At 35.9% G+C, this 18,137-nt stretch overlaps 3 protein-coding genes across 4 annotated transcripts; all 3 read right to left on the bottom strand.

Annotated features, from left to right (window-relative positions):
- Positions 1-303: 303 nt before the first annotated feature.
- On the bottom strand, positions 304-1,426 carry LOC131053451 (uncharacterized). Its single transcript, XM_057988059.1, has 4 exons — positions 1,038-1,426; positions 816-934; positions 475-723; positions 304-369 (listed from the first exon to the last, which is right to left on the bottom strand). Exons 1-4 carry the CDS (start codon positions 1,084-1,086, stop codon positions 304-306), a joined length of 483 nt encoding a protein of 160 aa, XP_057844042.1. The 5' UTR covers positions 1,087-1,426.
- On the bottom strand, positions 1,088-9,684 carry LOC131053452 (uncharacterized). The gene is made up of 6 exons (XM_057988060.1): positions 9,663-9,684; positions 7,345-8,092; positions 4,950-7,240; positions 2,156-2,911; positions 1,156-2,113; positions 1,088-1,103 (listed from the first exon to the last, which is right to left on the bottom strand). The coding sequence occupies exons 1-6, from the start codon at positions 9,682-9,684 to the stop codon at positions 1,088-1,090; spliced, it is 4,791 nt and encodes a 1,596-aa protein (XP_057844043.1).
- Positions 9,685-15,890: 6,206 nt separating this feature from the next.
- LOC131053479 (uncharacterized) lies at positions 15,891-17,808 on the bottom strand. 2 transcript variants are annotated; one of them, XM_057988102.1, is made up of 2 exons: positions 17,764-17,808; positions 15,891-17,617 (listed from the first exon to the last, which is right to left on the bottom strand). In XM_057988102.1, the coding sequence occupies exons 1-2, from the start codon at positions 17,777-17,779 to the stop codon at positions 17,217-17,219; spliced, it is 417 nt and encodes a 138-aa protein (XP_057844085.1). In that variant the 5' UTR covers positions 17,780-17,808; the 3' UTR covers positions 15,891-17,216. The 2 variants fall into 2 exon arrangements, with proteins under 2 accessions (XP_057844085.1, XP_057844086.1); XM_057988103.1 differs by having other exon boundaries at positions 15,891-17,614.
- Positions 17,809-18,137: the final 329 nt, after the last annotated feature.

The following is an 18,137-nucleotide window of genomic DNA, read 5'->3' as shown; positions in this document are numbered from 1 at the left end:
GCTTCTGTAACATTCGTATATTTCCATGCATTATATTTTACAGTTAAAACTGCGTACGCATTTTCCTCTGCTGAAGGATCTGCTTTTGGCCACGACTGCGAATGACAATGAGAAGTGGAGTAATTACTGATAAATTTTCTTAAAACAAAATACTTAAAACTCTTTGAGAATGAGCTTGAAACAAATTTCGATTGAGGTTTCAAGGAAAATGGAGTAATTATTGTTAAATTAGTTTTAAACTAAAAAACATCAATAAATAAGCGTAAAATTACCATCTCACTGCTGTCCATAGCGGCGAGTGACTTAATAACCTTTAGATTCATGCTGGTTTAGAAATTTCTCCTCATACTCATTTAGTAATTTCTCCAACTAGCAAACAAACACATCATTGACTATTTAGTTCCAGATGATTTTTATCTATATACTAGACACTCAATTAAAAAGAGAAAACAATATACTGTGATAAGAATTTACCTCTTCCTGAATGTCCTTTACACTAGTTTGTTTTAGCTTGCTTCTCATGTAATCCCACAAGATTACAAATATGTTTCTATTAACGCGTTTTCCACCCTTTATCTGTCCGTAAATGTGTTCACATATCCTTTTCCCCTTTTCTGATAATTCGCATGGTGTAATATCGGGCAATTCTAAAGCTGAGCTCGATAATTTTGAGGATGGCAGCAATGCTGTGTGAGCTGCTGTTGCTAGTAAAATGCGTTCAGTCTGTCATGTTCAGAAAACAAAAAAAAATTAGTTAATGTCCTTCACCCTAAAGAAATTCTTGTTACAAGTTTAAAAATCGGATTAGATGATACCTGGTGCATGAGGCTAGATTTTCCTATACCCCAAGAACCGGTGATACCGACAGCTATGGGAGGCTTTATGTAATGATTCAAAAATAATGCAGCAAGACCTTGTGCATAGTCCGATCGACCTGTTTTCCATGTATATGAACAAATACGATTAAAAGAACTAGAATATCAATAAATTTATGATCGGTAGCTTCTCAGGCAAAGGTGTAGAAAATATTTGTTTACCAAGACTATCTAATACAGTTGGATTGTCATTTCCTTGTTCTTTGATCATCTCAATTTGTCTTGAAACTGCAAAGAAAGTGGGCACATCATCAATAAAATTAAGTAACGAGGAAAATACGCATGTAGGAATGAAAACTTACCTGTCTCTACATTCTCTTTCTCTCCGTTTGTTAATCCATCTTGAAAATTTGAATTGAGAATGTCCCCAATTTGATAACCTCTGCTAATCAGTTCTTTCGCCATTTCAATGTCTCCTAGAGAAACAGCCATTTTCAATAAATTGTTGCTAACCGTCCTTTTTGCCGCTACAAGATATTTGTAAAGTGAATCATTTTCGCTTATACATTGGTCAGCAGTGCCTAAGCCTGCTGCAGATGCCCATGATAGGAGTGATTTCTCTGCGTCTGATTCACATCGGCTGAAAAGCATACGGGCCAATTTCTCTTTGTCTCCAGTTTCTGCTTGCACTGCGTAATGAAGAGCGGTTCTGCCATCGCAGTCACGTTCTCTGAGAGGGTGGGCACCATGATTCAATAGAATTTCTACTGTATCTATGTATCCACATTTTACTGCTTTATGGAGGGCCGTTTGTCCGATGAAATCTTTTCTGCTCAAATATTTTGTCTTGATTTTATGCCAAGAAAGGAACTCTTTCACAACCTGGACTTTGCCTTGTGAAGCAGCAATGTGCAATGGAGTTAGTCCGCTGCGGTCCACCAAATCCTCATCAGGCTTATCTTTCTTGAAATATGCTGTCAACAATTTCTGATACAGAGCTGTGCCGGTGTATTTACCTTTAACTGCATCAAATAATGGGTTTCGGTTGTCTCTATCTTTGATATATATTAGTTCTGAATTTAAGTTGAGAAGAACTATGCAGATTATATGATTTCCATTCAAAGCTGCCTCATGGAGGACAGTCCTCCCTCCTTTGTCGCGCTCGGCCACCATGTTTTTCAATTTCACTAGATTTTCTCTTTCAATTTTCATGGACATGATATGATGTGCCCTCTGCTCATCATCACACATAGCAGCCAGATGCAAAGCTGTTTTCCCGTTCTCATCACAATCACCACCTGGCAGCCTTACTCATTTTTAAAACAGCTTACCAACGATACCTACAGAACCAAGCAGTAGAGAGTTACGAAGGAGCTGTTCCTGATCCACTTTATCAAAATAAGCTTCTGGTTGCTTTAACTTTGATAACAACTTCGCTGTTGACTCATAATCCATCCGGGGAAGAGCTATATCTAAATAAGCTTCTGGCTCTTTCGACTTCAATAACAACTTCGCAATTGTCTCATAATTCATGTTAGCAAGAGCTCTACCTAAATAATCTTCTGGATTTTTTGAGTTTAATAATAACTTCACTGTTGACTTATAATCCATATTGGTAAGAGCTATACCTAAAGGCGTGTATCCTTTACCGTCTTTTAAATCAAGTGATTCAGAGACATGCGGACTCTTCACTAACAAGTCTATGACTTCATGTATCCCTCCTTCAAGTGCATAGTGGAGGGCTGTCTTACCCCTTTCGTTTTGAGCAGTCATTGAAGCACCGTGATCAACAAGCAGTCTACATATACGTGCATCTCCTTTCTGTGAAGCGCTGTGAAGAGCAGTCATCCCTTTCTTATCTGCAGCATTGACAAACTCGTATGTACTTCCTTCATCACACCTGCGTAGCAAAGTTTCTGTAATCTCCGTCGTGACATCGATATCTTTAGCAATCCCTCCTACAAATGCGTAGTGCGGAGCTGTCTTACCATGATTGTTTTGAGCAAGCACTGAAGCACCGTGATTGACAAGCAGTTCACAGATACGTATGTTTCCTTTCTCTGAAGCAAGGTGAAGAGCAGTCATCCCTTCCTCATCTGTGGCATTGACAAACTCGTATGTACTGTTACCCTTAGTTGTCCTTGGTGACAAAAAGGGGTGCCATTTAATTGGCCTTGTTATGGGTAACTTGTAATATATTTGTAAAATGTTTTGGTTCAGTACCGCCAGCAAATATATGATGTGGGTCCTCTTAGTGCGATGATATGAAGATGAGGTGGTATTTTTAAGTGATTTTGGTTGATATTTTTTAAGATGCGGATTTCAAACAAGCGTTAAAATAAAACAAAAGTATTTTGTTGGAAGTCAATTAAAACTCTTTTGAAAGCTTTTCTCCGGCTGAGTTTATCAAACCCTAATACATCTGCCGCCATGAGTTTCACTCCAGCAGTTACAGGGCAAAATATTGTCGAATTTTGGTTATGGGTTTTTGGTATGACAATCTGCAAGGTTAAACGAGTCGAATGGTGCTCTTAGTTGCTGATTTCAATGGGATTGTGCAGATATTTAGGATTTCATTCTCCGGTACATCTCTTCAAAAGAACAGGTAATATCGTTTCAAAATACTCTCGTTCTTAAGTCTTCAGGGAGATATCTGAGATTATTTGAATTATAAATGATAAATAATTCAAAGTTTTGTTGGTTGCTTTGAAAATTTTCAACATTCTGTTATTTCTGTAAAGTCCAATAAAAAAAAAGAAAAGATTTTACAGCTGCAAGGTTTTATGTTTTTTGATGAAATCATTTTTGTTGATTTCATTTCAAAGAGGATAATTTCTTTTCTTTTTTATTAAACCCTTGTGAGGGTTTCAGTAACCATCTTCGAAAGTCATAGATGATGTGGAAGACTATTCTGGGATCTTCACAGTTTTGTTTATATTTAAAACTGAGCAGTTTTTTTATATATCAAAAGGAAGTTGTTAACTGAAAATACAGTTCTCTTTCTGTTACAAAGAATAGGTTAGTGGATTCAGTTATTGATTAAACCCTAACCCAGTGTGGGTAACCATATACGAGGGTTACTCTTGAAGACAGTCTTTGATCATTTTTCTGAAGAATACATTGTACTATATAAGTGTTTGGAAACAAGTCTTTTAAAGAAAATGGAGAGAGATAGAGAGACTTGAACAAGAAGATTAGTAGAAAGAAGATTGACAGACATTTTGGTTTTCATAGTGTTCTGGACTATTACTCTGTTTTGCAGAGTACATGATACCACTGAGGTTGGAGTTATTATTATTATCCAAAGATTGAGTGTACACTCTCTGATTGTGTTTAAAATTTAAAAATATCATTTTCTGTCTGCTATACAGAGGTATGAAGGACATTGTTGCAATTTTTTTAGTGGGAATCATTTGCACAGATTGAGAGATTATTATACTCGCTCCAACCATTGATAGTTTTGTGACTGCAGAACATAGTGCAGTCATAAAGGTACCAATGATTGTAGCTTGAGTTGGCAATTTTTGATGTTGTATATGGAAGAGGGGTTGGTGCTCCTTGAGGCCTTGTGGCTTCTAAATTTTGTATACTGAGATGGCGTGAAATAATACAAGGAATCTTTTATCGAATAATTTTTCTACCCCAAGAGGGTTTTCCACTCATGAAAATTTTGGTGTCATGTGTCCAATCTTGTCTCATTTTGTTTCACATGCTCTGATACTTTAGATCTTTTGTTATTTTTCTGTTCTCTCTACTGTGTTTAACTATATGGTATATAATCTTTGCAAATCATATTTAGATGTTGCGTGTTTTGTGAAAAGTGGCAAAATCATCTTGTTTTCAGAAAGCTTAAATCAAAGATTATCTGTCTGTCATTATTATTGAATGGTCATTTTACATTCTTTGTTAACAGTGTTGTTTTTACAATGTTTAGTCATATTTGGGTAAACTCACAACTCATGTGTTTAATGTCATTCACCTCTTGTTAATCAAGATAGCCTTTTTCAAAGTTTGTGTTTAATGTCATTCACCTATTGTTAATCAAGATCGTCTTTTTCAAAGTTTTTTTTTAGTCAGAATTGTGACACTCTGATTCACCCCCCCTCTCAGAGTGTCTCCACTTCCAACATGTACTTCCTTCATCACAGCTGCGTAGCAAAGATTCTGTAATCTCCGTCGTGACATCTATATCTTTACCAATCCCTCCTTTAAATGCGTAGTGTAGGGCTGTCATACCATGATTGTTTTGAGCAATCACTGAAGCACCGTGATTGACAAGCAGTTCACATATACGTATGTTTCCTTTCTCTGAAGCAAGGTGAAGAGCAGTCCCCCCTTTCTCATCTGCGGCATTGACAAATTCATATTTGCTTTGCTCATCGCACTTGCATAGCAAAGCTTCTGCAATCTCTGCCATAACATCTATATCCTTACCAATCCCTCCTTCAAATGAATGGTGTAGGGTTGTGTTACCATTGATGGTTTTAGCATTCACTGAAGCACCGCGATCAATAAGCATTTTACAGATTTCTGCGCTTCCTTTCTCTGAAGCGATATGAAGAGCAGTCCTCCCAGTCTTGTCAGAAGTATTGACAAACATATGTATACTCCGCTCATCACACCTGTTTAGCAGAGCGTTTGCAATATCTATCTCCACATTTATATCTTTGTTAATCCCTCCTACAAATGCATAGTGCAAGGCTGTCATACCCCTTTTGTCTTGAGCAGTTAATAAGGCTGTCACACCCTCTTTATCTTGTGCAATCAATAAAGCACAGTGATCAACAAGCAGTTTACAGACATCTGTGTTTCCTTTTTCTGAAGCGCAGTGAAGAGCGGTCCTCCCTTTCTTATCTTTAGTATTGACGAAAGCATATATACTTTGATCATCACACCTTCTTAGCAAAACTTGTGTAATCTCTTTGCCCACATTTTTAACTTCTTCAATATCTCCTTCAAATGCATAGTGCAGAGCCGTCATACCGTTTTTGTCTTGATCTGTCACTAAAGCACCGTGATTGACAAGCAGTTCACAGATATGTGCGTTTCCTTTCTCTGAAGCCCAATGAAGAGCAGTCTTCCCTTTCTCATCTTTGGCATTGACAAACTCATTAATAGATTGACTGTCACACCTTCTTGGCAAAGCCTGCGCAATCTCTATCTCTATTTCTACAACTTTATTAGTCCCTCCTTCAAATGCATAGTTCAAGGCCGTCATACCCTTGTTGTCTTGAGCAGTCAATAAAGCACGGTGATCAACAAGCAGTTTACAGATATCTGTGGTTCCTTTCTCTGAAGCGCAGTGTAGAGCAGTCCTCCCTCTTTCATCTTTAATATTGACAAACTTATATATATTTTCTCCATCATACCCGATTAGCAAAGCATTTACAATCTCTTTTCCTACGATTTTCACTTTATAAACCTCTCCTTCAAATGCATAGTGCAGGGCTGTCATACCCTTTTTGTCTTGAGCAGTCACTAAAGCACCGCGATCAACAAGCAGTTTGCAGATACGCGCGTCTCCATTCTCTGAAGCGCCATGAAGAGCAGTTCTTCCTCTCTTATCTGCAGCATTGACAAAATCATAAATACTACTCTCATCCCACTTGCCTAGCAAAACTTGTGCAATCTCTATCCCCACACCTTTAACTTTATTGATCTTTCCTTCAGATGCATGGTGCAGTGCTGTCATACCATTTTTGTCTTGAACAGTCACTAAAGCACCCCGATTAACAAGCAGTTTACAGACACTTGCGTTTCCGTTCTTTGAAGCACCACGAAGAGCAGTTCTCCCTCTCCTATCTACGGCATTGACAAACTCAGAAATACTTTGGTCATCACCCCCAGTCCCACATAACAACGTTTCTGTAATTTTTGTCTCCACATCGATAAGTTTTTCAGTCCCTTCAAATGCATAGTGCAGGGCTGTCATACCAAAGTTGTCTTTAGCGGTTACTGAAACACCATGACCAACAAGCAGTTCACAGATATATGTGTTTCCTTTCTCTGAAGCTCTGTGAAGAGCACTCCTCCCTCTATTATCTGCAGCATTGACAAACTCATGTATAGTTTCCTTATCACACCTGCTTAGTAAAACTTGTGCAATTTCTGTCTCCACATCTATAACTTTGTCAGTCCCTCCTTCAAATGCAGAGTGCAGGGCCGTCATACCTTTCTTGTCATGGGCAGTCACTAAAGCACCATGATCAGCAAGTAGTCTACAGATACGTGCGTTTCCTTTCTCTGAAGCGCTGTGAAGAGCAGTCCTCCCTCTCTCATCTGCAGCATTCATAAATTCCTTTATACTTTGCTCATCCAACTTGCATAGCAAAGCTTGTGCAACCTCTGTCCCCACATCTTCGTCCCGAAATTTTACAATTGAATGTAACACCGTTTGCATAGCGTCTTCCAGGCTGAGCGCCGCACTGCAACAGCATGTCTATGACATCTAATTTCTCTCCTTCTTCAATGCCATTATATTTGGGTTTCGCTACAACGACTAAAAGCTTTTCCAGGACACCGTAATTACGCGTCATCGTAGCACCTCCACATTGCGTTCTTTTGCAGCATCTCGATAAACTTTTGTTGGTTACCCGCCGCCTTCTCCGCAGCATTGCGAAGAATCTTTCTGGTGCAAAAGTCCTTACAATTATGCCCCATTGGTTTATGTATGATATCTATTAGGAAATGGGAGAGATGAAATAGCAAAGAGGTGGCAATCCTCCAATTATTTTGACCCGTGCCATTTGTCTTCATCTTACGTATGTCAACAAGGCTTGTACAAGCACAAATTTTGACAAGATAGCCCGCAAAGCTGTCGCACACAAAACTCCAGAATGGCTCTGCAACATCTACCGTTTTGACGGAATCCGGCAGACGATGTTCCTCAAATTCATACCATGAAAACCTCACCATAGAGCGACCCATGAAATTCACGATGTCCTCTTCTGTTGTTACAATTTTAATCATGCCTGATAGCACTTCTTTCACGGAATCTTTTCCAGTATACTTGGTCTTTCTTGATTTCTCAAGCGCTTTTCCTCCCTCTTCCCCAAGTCTTCTGGCTACGTAACCCATCATTTTGTTCATTTCCTCAAATTTTTTGACATCAATGGGTGGTATGTTCCCCCCTCTCACTTCCCCACCGTTCATCATCTGAGAATTTGACCAAGAGTTTAGTAACCAATAAACTACTTCATAATTCCAATCATCCACGCACAATAATAATGCCACTTCTTTTCCTCGGTCGCTGAGAAAAACATCAGCATATGCGCCACCTGGAAACACTTCTAAAATAGTCAATTTACATCAGCATATGCACCACGTTAAAGTACTTAAATTAATACTATTTGTAACGACTAGATGATGAACTCCAAATGATATCATTTAAAGGTTTGTTGTTTACAAAGTAACAAATAGGGCATCTCAACCATCATTATTGTAAACTCTAAGTTGTATTTGTATTGTTTTTCTTGAGGGGTTTGTTCAGTTTTGTTCAGTTTTGTTGTTTCGTAAGGTTTTGTTTGTTGAAAGAACTATCAAAACTCTTTACAAGAACATAACTTCCTAGCAACTAACAATCTAATCAATTTATTTTATTTAACTATTAACCTAAAACTAACCTAATTAATGTAAAACTCCAACATTTCTTCCCTTATTACATTAATTCAAACAAGAGTGGAACATTGCAAGGGTCTTAAATCCAACCCTTCTAGAGACTTTGATGAAGCGCCTTCATCAATCCTCTTCACTCACCTAGGAAACACCAAACTGGTTGCATCAGTGGATCTCTTGATTGTCAAACTTACAACCATCTGCACAACATGAGAGAACATAAAAGTGTTCCCACCCTCATGCATAATGAGACACATTTCCTCCAAAATTCCACATCTCCTCTGAGTGTGTCTAATGCCTCCTCTAGCGATGCACATGAGACACCTTTCCTCTAAAAGCTCACATCTCCTTAAGTGTGTCTAACGCCTCCTCAAATGCTCTAGAAACAATCCCTCCCTTGTTGCACAAATCACCAACCAAATGTTTGCACATGAGACACATTTCTTTTGAAAGTCTACATCTCCTCCGAGTGTGTCTAATGTCTCCTCAAGTGCTCAACAAAACACTGATCAAATGTGAATACACCAAGTGTACCCATAAGAAATCTTGCCCCCTCTTGCTCCTTGAAGGGACATTTAATGACAAGTCCCCTCTTTTCTTCAACAACATAAATGTGAGAGGATGGTTCTCATTCAATGAATCATCCCTAAGTGAGAAGCTAGCCCTGGATGATTAAAAACCTCCCACCTCCATCACCTCCAACCTTCAAGAGGATCTTCTCTAGTTTTATCCTTTTGATGTCACATTAATCTTTTTGATAATACTAGCATCTAAGTTTTTGAAGGCTCTGTTATGTGTAACAAAGATGACTCCATATGTCCAATCATAATTGTTTAAAGATCCATTCAAACCTTCAACGATTTTGTAAAATGTAGAATGAGTGCCTCCAAAAGCACAAACAATGTTTGACATATGTGTAGTTAAGATAACAATACCAACTTCAACTAATGATGAACCCATATACCTCTAAAAATGAAACAAAACTTCCTATATATCAATTTAACACTTTTGAAAGATAATACCATAATTAATACCTTGTATCTCTTGAATGATTTGTCCACTTTTAAATAAGACATTTCAATCAAAATTTTACACAATAACTCTCCTTGACAAAATAACTCCCTTATATTATCATTTGCAACAAATTGCCAAAATCAAAACAAACTTATCACTCCAAATTTGAAGTTAAGTCATTGCTGAAATTAAATTTCAAACAAATTAACAGTTTTTAACCAGCATGAATTCGTATCCGCATTTTAAACTATTGTCTGTACTTTTATCAATGTGAGGGGATTGAAGCACCCTGTAGAGAAATCTCCTTGAAGTAGACTCACCTTACACAAAGTCTCAAATATTGAGCAGTTTACGTAGTATGTTTGTAGCTATCATACCATGCACAACAAAGGGAAAAAAATCCTCGATATCACACACTGCAACTTTTGAGAACATGGCTTCCAACACTTCAGCAACATAAAACTCCTCTTCAATAACATATATTCAAATGAACCAAGGGATCACAAAGCATTTGCACAAATAAGATTGTACAAAGCAAATGAAATAGGTCCCCAATCTATAGCTTTTGCATAAAACCAACGTTTGTATTCTTTGTCTGCCTGGGCATTAGTCGGATGAAATACAACTATTGTCCGGTATAAGACACCTATTTGCTTCATAATTCATATGCCAATCTCTATCTTACTTACCTTTCCATACGCTGCCTATGGATAGAGCTTTGCAATCTGATCACGTTCTGAAGCACAATGAGAAAATCATTTACTTCATTCACCTCCACATTGGACACAACCAACTATAGGCATTTAAGTGAAAAACAAATGAAAAATGGATTTTTAGCCATGGATTTCATTCAAATCACTTTTTGAATGGTGTCATGCTTGACAAGAACATGCTATAAATGGCGCAGCTTTAACATTCAAGACTCTTTTTATTGCATTCTTGTTAGAAGACGTTAATTTCCTTAAATTTAGTAATTTCTTTTTTATGCAAAAAGTCTGTTTTTCTATCCTCCACGCATGCATAGCTTTAAAAGCCAGTTTTTCTATCCTCCACGCATGCACAACTTCTACCGTAAAACTAGTAGATAGATATTCTAGAAGGATTTCAAATCTTCTATAAATAAAAGAATGATTGTAATCGATTTATGCATTATTAATAAAAGTCTGATTTTATCTCTTTGCAGTAGCAATATGTTTTTTGTGCTATAGCATGGATATATTGTTTTGTTTTCTATTTTTATTCTAATCTCTTCTTTCAAATTGGTATCAGAGCTAAGGTTAAAAGTTTTTTGTAGATCTAAATTATTTTTTTGGTGCAGAATTTTATGATAGAGAAAGGAGATTGTTGTAGCAAGTCATGGCAACAAATAATACTCAAATTCAGCCTCAAATTCTAATCTTCAATGATAAGAATTATGAGTTTTGGGCAATTAAAATGAAGACTTTGTTTTTCTCACAAGATATTTGGGATTTAGTAGAGAAAGGTTTTGCAGAACCATTGGATGATGTAGCTTATTAGAGATTACAACAAGCAGAAAAAGATCAGCTTAAAGATAATAGAAAAAAGGATGCAAAAGCCCTGTTTTTAATTCAGCAAGCAATGGATGAGTCTATCTTTCCTAAGGTTTTGACAGCAACAAGATCCAAGAAAGCATGGGAGACTCTAGAGACAGCCTATCAAGGTAATACAAAGGTGAAAGTGGCTAAATTACAATCTCTTAGGAGAAATTTTGAAAATTTGCAAATGAAAGAATCCGAGTCTGTAGACCAATTTATGAATCAAGTATTGAATGTTGTGAATCAAATTAGATCTAAATGAGAAGAATTAAAAGATCAAAAGGTGATTGAAAAACTTCTCAAGAGTTTGCCTAGTAAATTTGACTCTATAGTTGTAGCAGTTGAAGAATCAAAAGATTTGTCATAGTTATCAGTAGATGAGTTAATGGGTTCTTTATTAACACACAAATCAAGATTGAATAGAAACAATAATACCTCTTTTGAGAATGCTTTCAGAGCACAGGGTTCATCAGGAAGAGGAAGAGGAAGATCAAATTCCAGAGGAAGAGGAAGAGGCAGAGGTGGACAGATGAATACAGATCAAGGAGAAAGGACCAATCAGTCCAATCGTAGTTTCAATAATAGAGGACGAGGTAGAAACCAATTTCAAGAACAATCATCAAGGTTTGATAAATCCAATATTCAATGTTATTATTATAAGGAATATGGTCATTTTGCAAATGAATGTAGAAAGAAACAAGCAGAATTTGAGAAACCTAGAGCAAATTATTTAGATGTATCTGATAATAATTCAGGTAGTTTATTTGTAACATGCAATGTGGCACAAGAAAGCTCTAAGGATATATGGTTTATAGATAGTGGTTGTAGTAACCACATGACTGGTAATAGAGAACTATTTTCTAATTTGGATGATTATGTGAAATTTGAAATAAAATTGGGAAATGATATTGTAGTATCTATAATGGGGAAAGGTGTAATAAATGTGTTGACTAAAAATGGAGAAAAAAGGTTTATTCCCGATGTTTATTATGTGTCTGGATTAAAACACAATCTAATGAGTGTTAGTCAATTAATTGAAAAAGGATATAGAGTTCTCTTTAAGAATGATGTTTGCACAATCTTGGATAGAAATCCTAGTGACAGGTTGATTGCCAAGGTCCAAATGACCAAGAACCAGATGTTTCCCCTTCAGATGCATGGAATAGAGGAAGCTAATTTTAAGGCAGAAATTTTAGACCAGACATGGCTCTAGCATTTGAGGTATGGACACCTTAATTTTGATGGCTTGAGTTTATTACAGAAGAAGAATATGGTAAGAGGTTTGCCACCTATCATGCAACCTACTAATTCTTGTGAAAGTTGTATAATGGCAAAACAACATAGAGAAAGATTTCCTGTAGGAAGTTCAAATAGAGCAAGAATACCTTTGGAGCTAGTCCACACTGATATATGTGGCCCAATGCAAACCCCATCTTTAGGAGGAAGTCTATATTTTCTAACATTTATTGATGATTTCAGTAGGAAAACTTGGATATATTTTTTGAAGGAGAAGTCTGCTTCTTTCTATAGATTTAAGGAGTTCAAATCAATGGTGGAAAAACAAAGTGGACTCTTCATCAAGGTACTCGGATCTGATAGAGGTGGTGAATATAGTTATAATGAATTTTTGGATTTTTGCAGAGATCAGGGGATCAAGAAACAATTCACAACAAGGTACACACCACAACAGAATGGTGTAGCAGAGAGGAAGAACATAACCATAATGGAGATGACAAGGAGTATGCTAAAAGCTAAAAATTTATCTAATGATTTTTGGGCTGAAGCAGTAGCATGTGTTGTATACATTTTGAATAGAAGTCCCACAAAGAGTGTTAAATACAGTATCCCTCAAGAAGCATGGAGTGGTAAGAAACATTTTGTATCTATTCTTAGAATCTTTGGATGTGTTGCATATGTTTTAGTTCCAGCTGAAATAAGGAGAAAATTGGATGATAAGAGTGACAAATGTATTTTTATTGGTTATAGTGAGCAATCAAAAGCTTATAGATTATATAACCCATTTTCAAAGAAGATGATTACAAGCAAGGATTTCATATTTAAGGAGGAAGAAGCATGGGATGGAAATATTGATAGATCAGTCACAATTGGAGCACCAATACCAAATAATGAAGAAGAACAAGAAGAACCTGTTGATCACCCAAATCAAGGAGGACCAAGCACTCCACTAAGAAATTTTGTTCAAGGTCAATCATCAAAACATGCAGAGCATCCTACTCCAAAATAAGGTAATGAGACAACTCCTACATTTGCTAAATCAAAAGGTAAGAAAATGAGAAACTTGACAGAAATATATGAACAAGGTGAAGAATGCTTGGATTTTAGTTCAAATTTTGCTTTATTCTCTTGTGATCCTATGTGTTTTGAAGAAGCAGTTAAGGAGGAACATTGGATCAAGTCCATAGATGAAGAAATTAATTCCATTGAAATAAATCATACATGGGAGCTCATGGATTTACCAGAAGGTAAAGATTGCATTGGTGTCAAATGGGTTTATAAAACCAAATTTAATGCAGAAGGTGAAATTGATAAACATAAGGCTAGATTAGTAGCAAAAGGTTATGCACAACAACATGGAATTGATTATACTGAAACATTTGCACCAGTTGCTAGGCTTGATACAGTTAGAATGGTTTTAGCAATAGTTGCTCACAATAATTGGAATTTTTTTCAAATGGATGTTATATCTGCTTTTTTGAATGACATTCTAGAAGAAGTGTATGTGAAACAACCACTAGGTTATGAAGTGCATGGACATGAAGACAGGGTCTGTAGATTGAAGAAGGCGCTCTATGGTTTCAAACAAGCACTTAGAGCATGGTATAGCAGGATTGATTCATACATGATTAGCAATGGTTTCAGCAGAAGCAGTAATGAACCCACTCTATACACACAGATTAACAAAGAAGGTCAAATTTTGATTGTGTGCTTATATGTAGATGATTTGATTTTCACTGGAAATTTGTCTGTAGACACTTTTAAATCAGCAATGATGAATGAATTTGAAATGACAGATTTGGGGTTGATGAGATATTTCTTAGGTATTGAAGTTGTTCAATCTGATAAAGGAATCTTTATTTGTCAATCTAAGTATGCCAAGGATGTATTGAAGAAGTTTAATATGTTGAATTCTAAATCAGCACCAACCCCAGTTGCAATAGGAACAAAATTAAGCAAAGAGGACAAGGGGTCAAATGTTGATCCAACTTTGTTTAAGAGGCTTGTTGGAAGTTTCATGTATCTCATAGCTACAAGGCCAGATATCCTGTATGGTGTTAGTTTAATCTCAAGATTCATGGAGTCACCAAAAGACTCACATTGGCAAGTTGGAAAGAGGATATTGAGATATGTTGCAGGAACTAAGGGATATGGAATTTTCTATTCCACCACTAATGAGTTTGATTTGATTGGTTATATTGATAGTGATTTTGCAGGTGATATTGATGATAGGAAGAGTACTTCCAGATATATCTTTCATTCTGGTACATGTGCAATCTCATGGGCATCAAAGAAGAACCTATAGTGACCCTTTCATCAGCTGAAGTTGAATATGTAGCAACAACATCAGCAACATGTCAAGCAATCTGGATGAGGAGAATACTAAAGGATCTATTACAAGCATAAGAGGAGCCTACACCAGTGTTCTGTGACAACAAATCAGCAATTACATTATCAAAGAACCATGTTTTTCACCAGAGGAGAAAGAACATTGATACAAGATATCACTTCATCAGAGAATTGGTCAATAATGGAGAAATCTATCTTGAATCCTGCAGATCTGAAGATCAGTTAGCTGATATTTTTACTAAGGCACTCCTCAGAAACAACTTTGAATATTTAAGAGAAAATTTAGGAATAATAGAAGCTGAGATTATTAATAGAAGAAATTAAGGAGGAATGTTAGAAGACATTAATTTCCTTAAATTTAGTAATTTCTTTATTATGCAAAAAGTCAGTTTTTCTATCCTCCACGCATGCATAGCTTTAAAAGCTAGTTTTTCTATCCTCCACGCATGCACAACTTCCACCGTAAAACTAGTAGATAGATATTCTAGAAGGATTTCAAATCTTCTATAAATAAAAGAATGATTGTAATCGATTTATGCATTATTAATAAAAGTCCAATTTTATCTCTTTGCAGTAGCAATATGTTTTTTGTGCTGTAGCATGGATATATTGTTTTTTTTCTATTTTTATTCTAATCTCTTCCTTCAATTCTACTAACTCAGTAAGTAATTACACCTCCTCTACATGCCCATGACTGCTACATCATCAACAATTTGCTGACAGACACCCGTGCTCTTCATGCAGCAATAGCACATAAAAAAACAATGTTCAACCCCATCATCCTCGATGCCATGCCCAGACATTCCCTTGTTTCTTTGATACCATATGAAGGCGATGTAAGAAGACAATAAAACTTGATATATTGATATTCATTAGGGATGGATTTTACATTGATCAGCATTAGCTATATAAACCCATTATTTGTGTAAAGAACTATCAAATGTTTCTTACGAGAACATAACTTTTCAGCAACTAACAATCTAACTAATCTATTTGATTTAACTATTAATCTAAAACTAACCTAATTAATATAAAAATCCAACACAAAGGATATATCACATGTTTTTATGTAGACAATATCATGACAACATCTCTATAATCCCGATATTTTCTTTGGAAGTATATAGTTAGAGTCTATAGTGATGAAGGTTGATATATCATTTATCATGCAATGTAACTCTAATATGGGACAATAGTCTTGACATTTGAACTCTTAGTTGTCATTGAATTTACCATTGAAATCATTTTGTTAATACAATATCAATTCAAAAATAACTTTTCAAAAGCATAAAGAATCTATGTCACAAGTTTCCAACGACTACTAAGAGTCATCAAAGCTCCATTCATTCAAAAGAGAAACTAGAATAATGAAATCTATTTCTTAGATAACCTATGTCCAACCCAATTTAAAATCTTTCTCCAAAGCCGCAAGGACAACACAGTCCCCCATCTAATTATTAGTATCAAATTTCACAATAGAGCATTAAAAAAATGAAGCAACACATTACTATCACACCCGATTTCACCACTTCTAGCTATACCAATACTACTTCTAGGAAAACTATTAATATTTATTTTTAAAACACTTAAAGGAGGAGGAGACCATATATCAACCTTATTAACACTAATAGAATCTTTGACTTGAGAGTTAAAAGAAACAAAACCAACAAAATGACCCCATTCCTAAGTTCTTAAAAATAAAAAAATTAGAGGGTATAATGACTTGATCGAAAGAGCACTATGCTGCTTGAGTTTCTTTTAATGAGTCTAAAACGTTCTACTCAACATACTCAATGCCACTTTGATATCCTTGGAAGTTTTAACACTTCGTCTACAACGAAAGCAAAGAATAAAGACATGACCAATATCTAGGCAATCAAAAAGCAAGAGGCAAAAGCACGAGGATTCCACAAATTAACTTAAAAATAGATAAAAAGGTAAAAAAAATAAAGGCTCAATTCCAAATATCCCACCATTGCCTCTAGAAGCCCCGACAAAAAAAGACATTGAAGAAAAGATGAGTCACACATTCTTCATTGATCCTACAAATAAAAACACATTTAAAAAGACCTGAAAATCTCCACTTCATAATATTATCCTAAATAAAACATTTATTCTAACAAAACAGCAAAACTAATAAATTATGTTTAAACCAACAAAATTTATTCCAAACCTTTTCCACCACCAAAATCCTCATATCCATTCTTTTTCTTTTCTTTTACTGATATCCATTAGAAATAGAATAAACCCCTTTGAGACCATAGCAAGCTTGAACATCATCTCCTCTGAAAAGCAACAAGGTCAACCAGATAGAGGCAAGCGTAGCACGGGACTCTCAATCTCTCCATATAGACTAACAACTCGAAAATCTAAACACCCCTGGACTGAATGGTAATACTTAAAATTATAAATTTTCCAAGAAGTAATTTCTGGGACGGTGGAGAAAAGGGCAGGACCAGAGAATTGGGGAATGAAGATCTAAATTTTGAAATAATATACAGTTTATTTTTTGGTTCAAATGATACAGTGATGGAACAAGTACATGCTATTGACATATGTTATTTCTGGCAAACGTTAAAATCTAAGAAATTGGTCTACCTTATGTGATTGGGCTATACCAAGTTGAGCTATATCAATTTAGTGAAAAATCTTTTATTTGGCATCCTATATCTGAGTGATGACCATGTTCTACTATTTTAGAAATCGCTTGGTAAGCAATTATTAACAACGTTTTCCACAGACCAAATGCATGTTTCCATACAAATTTAATGTTAGAATAAGAGAGCATTCCAGAAGCTTGAGTTTGAATGAGTAGCATGTACCCCAGACACCCTTTGAAGTCATCTCCCATTTCAAAATTATAGCCCGGACCAGTTATCCAACCGTCCAGCAGACGCACTCTGTCCCATCTTTTTAAAAGATTTTTATTCTTGATCGTCTGCAGCCCTTTCTTGGCTTCCTCATAAGTTGCCAGGCGCCACCCATTTGGAGTACTCTCATAACTCCTTTCTACCTTCCGGAATGCCACACCTACTTTCTCCACAGATTCGGAAAAGTTAATAAGTTAAAACACATATAAAGAAAAAGAAATCTAGATCCGTTCTAAATAAAACATCAACCAGATATTGCTAAACGTTTTAATATGTAGAAAATAAATGGAAATAGTATAGCTTACTAACCTGCAGTACTCTGCATTATTGAACTTTGTAAACGCAGACCTAATATATGATCTGCACTTGCTTCGTTTAACAACTGCAATGTCCATATTTATATATTTCGAGTTTGTCTTCCAATTTTCAAAAGCCGGACCTCAAATGAGAATATTTCTTAAAAAACTCCAAAAATTCCACTCGCTGCGAATATTGCACCATGATATTTTAATTATTTAGTTTTTTGTAAGTGCAGATCTTTGAAATTAAACTTTTTTTTTGGGTAAAGTTAAGCACGTTTTATACTTCCAACAAAAAATAGAGGGACAGTAAAGGTGATCAGCACTCAGAGGAAGATGGTTAGTGGCATGCAAAATATATATGCTGGGTAAAATAGTTCTGCT

This window comes from Cryptomeria japonica, chromosome 4 (genome assembly GCF_030272615.1).
Source record: "Cryptomeria japonica chromosome 4, Sugi_1.0, whole genome shotgun sequence".
In the NCBI taxonomy this organism is placed as follows: domain Eukaryota; kingdom Viridiplantae; phylum Streptophyta; class Pinopsida; order Cupressales; family Cupressaceae; genus Cryptomeria; species Cryptomeria japonica.
This window is presented reverse-complemented; position numbering and strand designations above follow the sequence as displayed.

Bases quoted from the DNA above. Each gene is read 5' to 3' on its own strand.
- LOC131053451 (XM_057988059.1), bottom strand. From the start codon at position 1,086: ATGATCAAAGAACAAGGAAATGACAATCCAACTGTATTAGATAGTCTT. The intron at 724-815 runs GTATCATCTAAT...TGAACATGACAG, and splicing joins AATCTAGCCTCATGCACCAG to ACTGAACGCATTTTACTAGC. The intron at 370-474 runs GTAAATTCTTAT...TTTGTTTGCTAG, and splicing joins TAAAGGACATTCAGGAAGAG to TTGGAGAAATTACTAAATGA.
- LOC131053452 (XM_057988060.1), bottom strand. From the start codon at position 9,684: ATGCGGATACGAATTCATGCTG. The intron at 7,241-7,344 runs GTAATTACGGTG...ATGCTGTTGCAG, and splicing joins TGGAGGTGCTACGATGACGC to TGCGGCGCTCAGCCTGGAAG. The intron at 2,912-4,949 runs GTACATGTTGGA...TCAATGCCACAG, and splicing joins ACGCAGCTGTGATGAAGGAA to ATGAGGAAGGGATGACTGCT.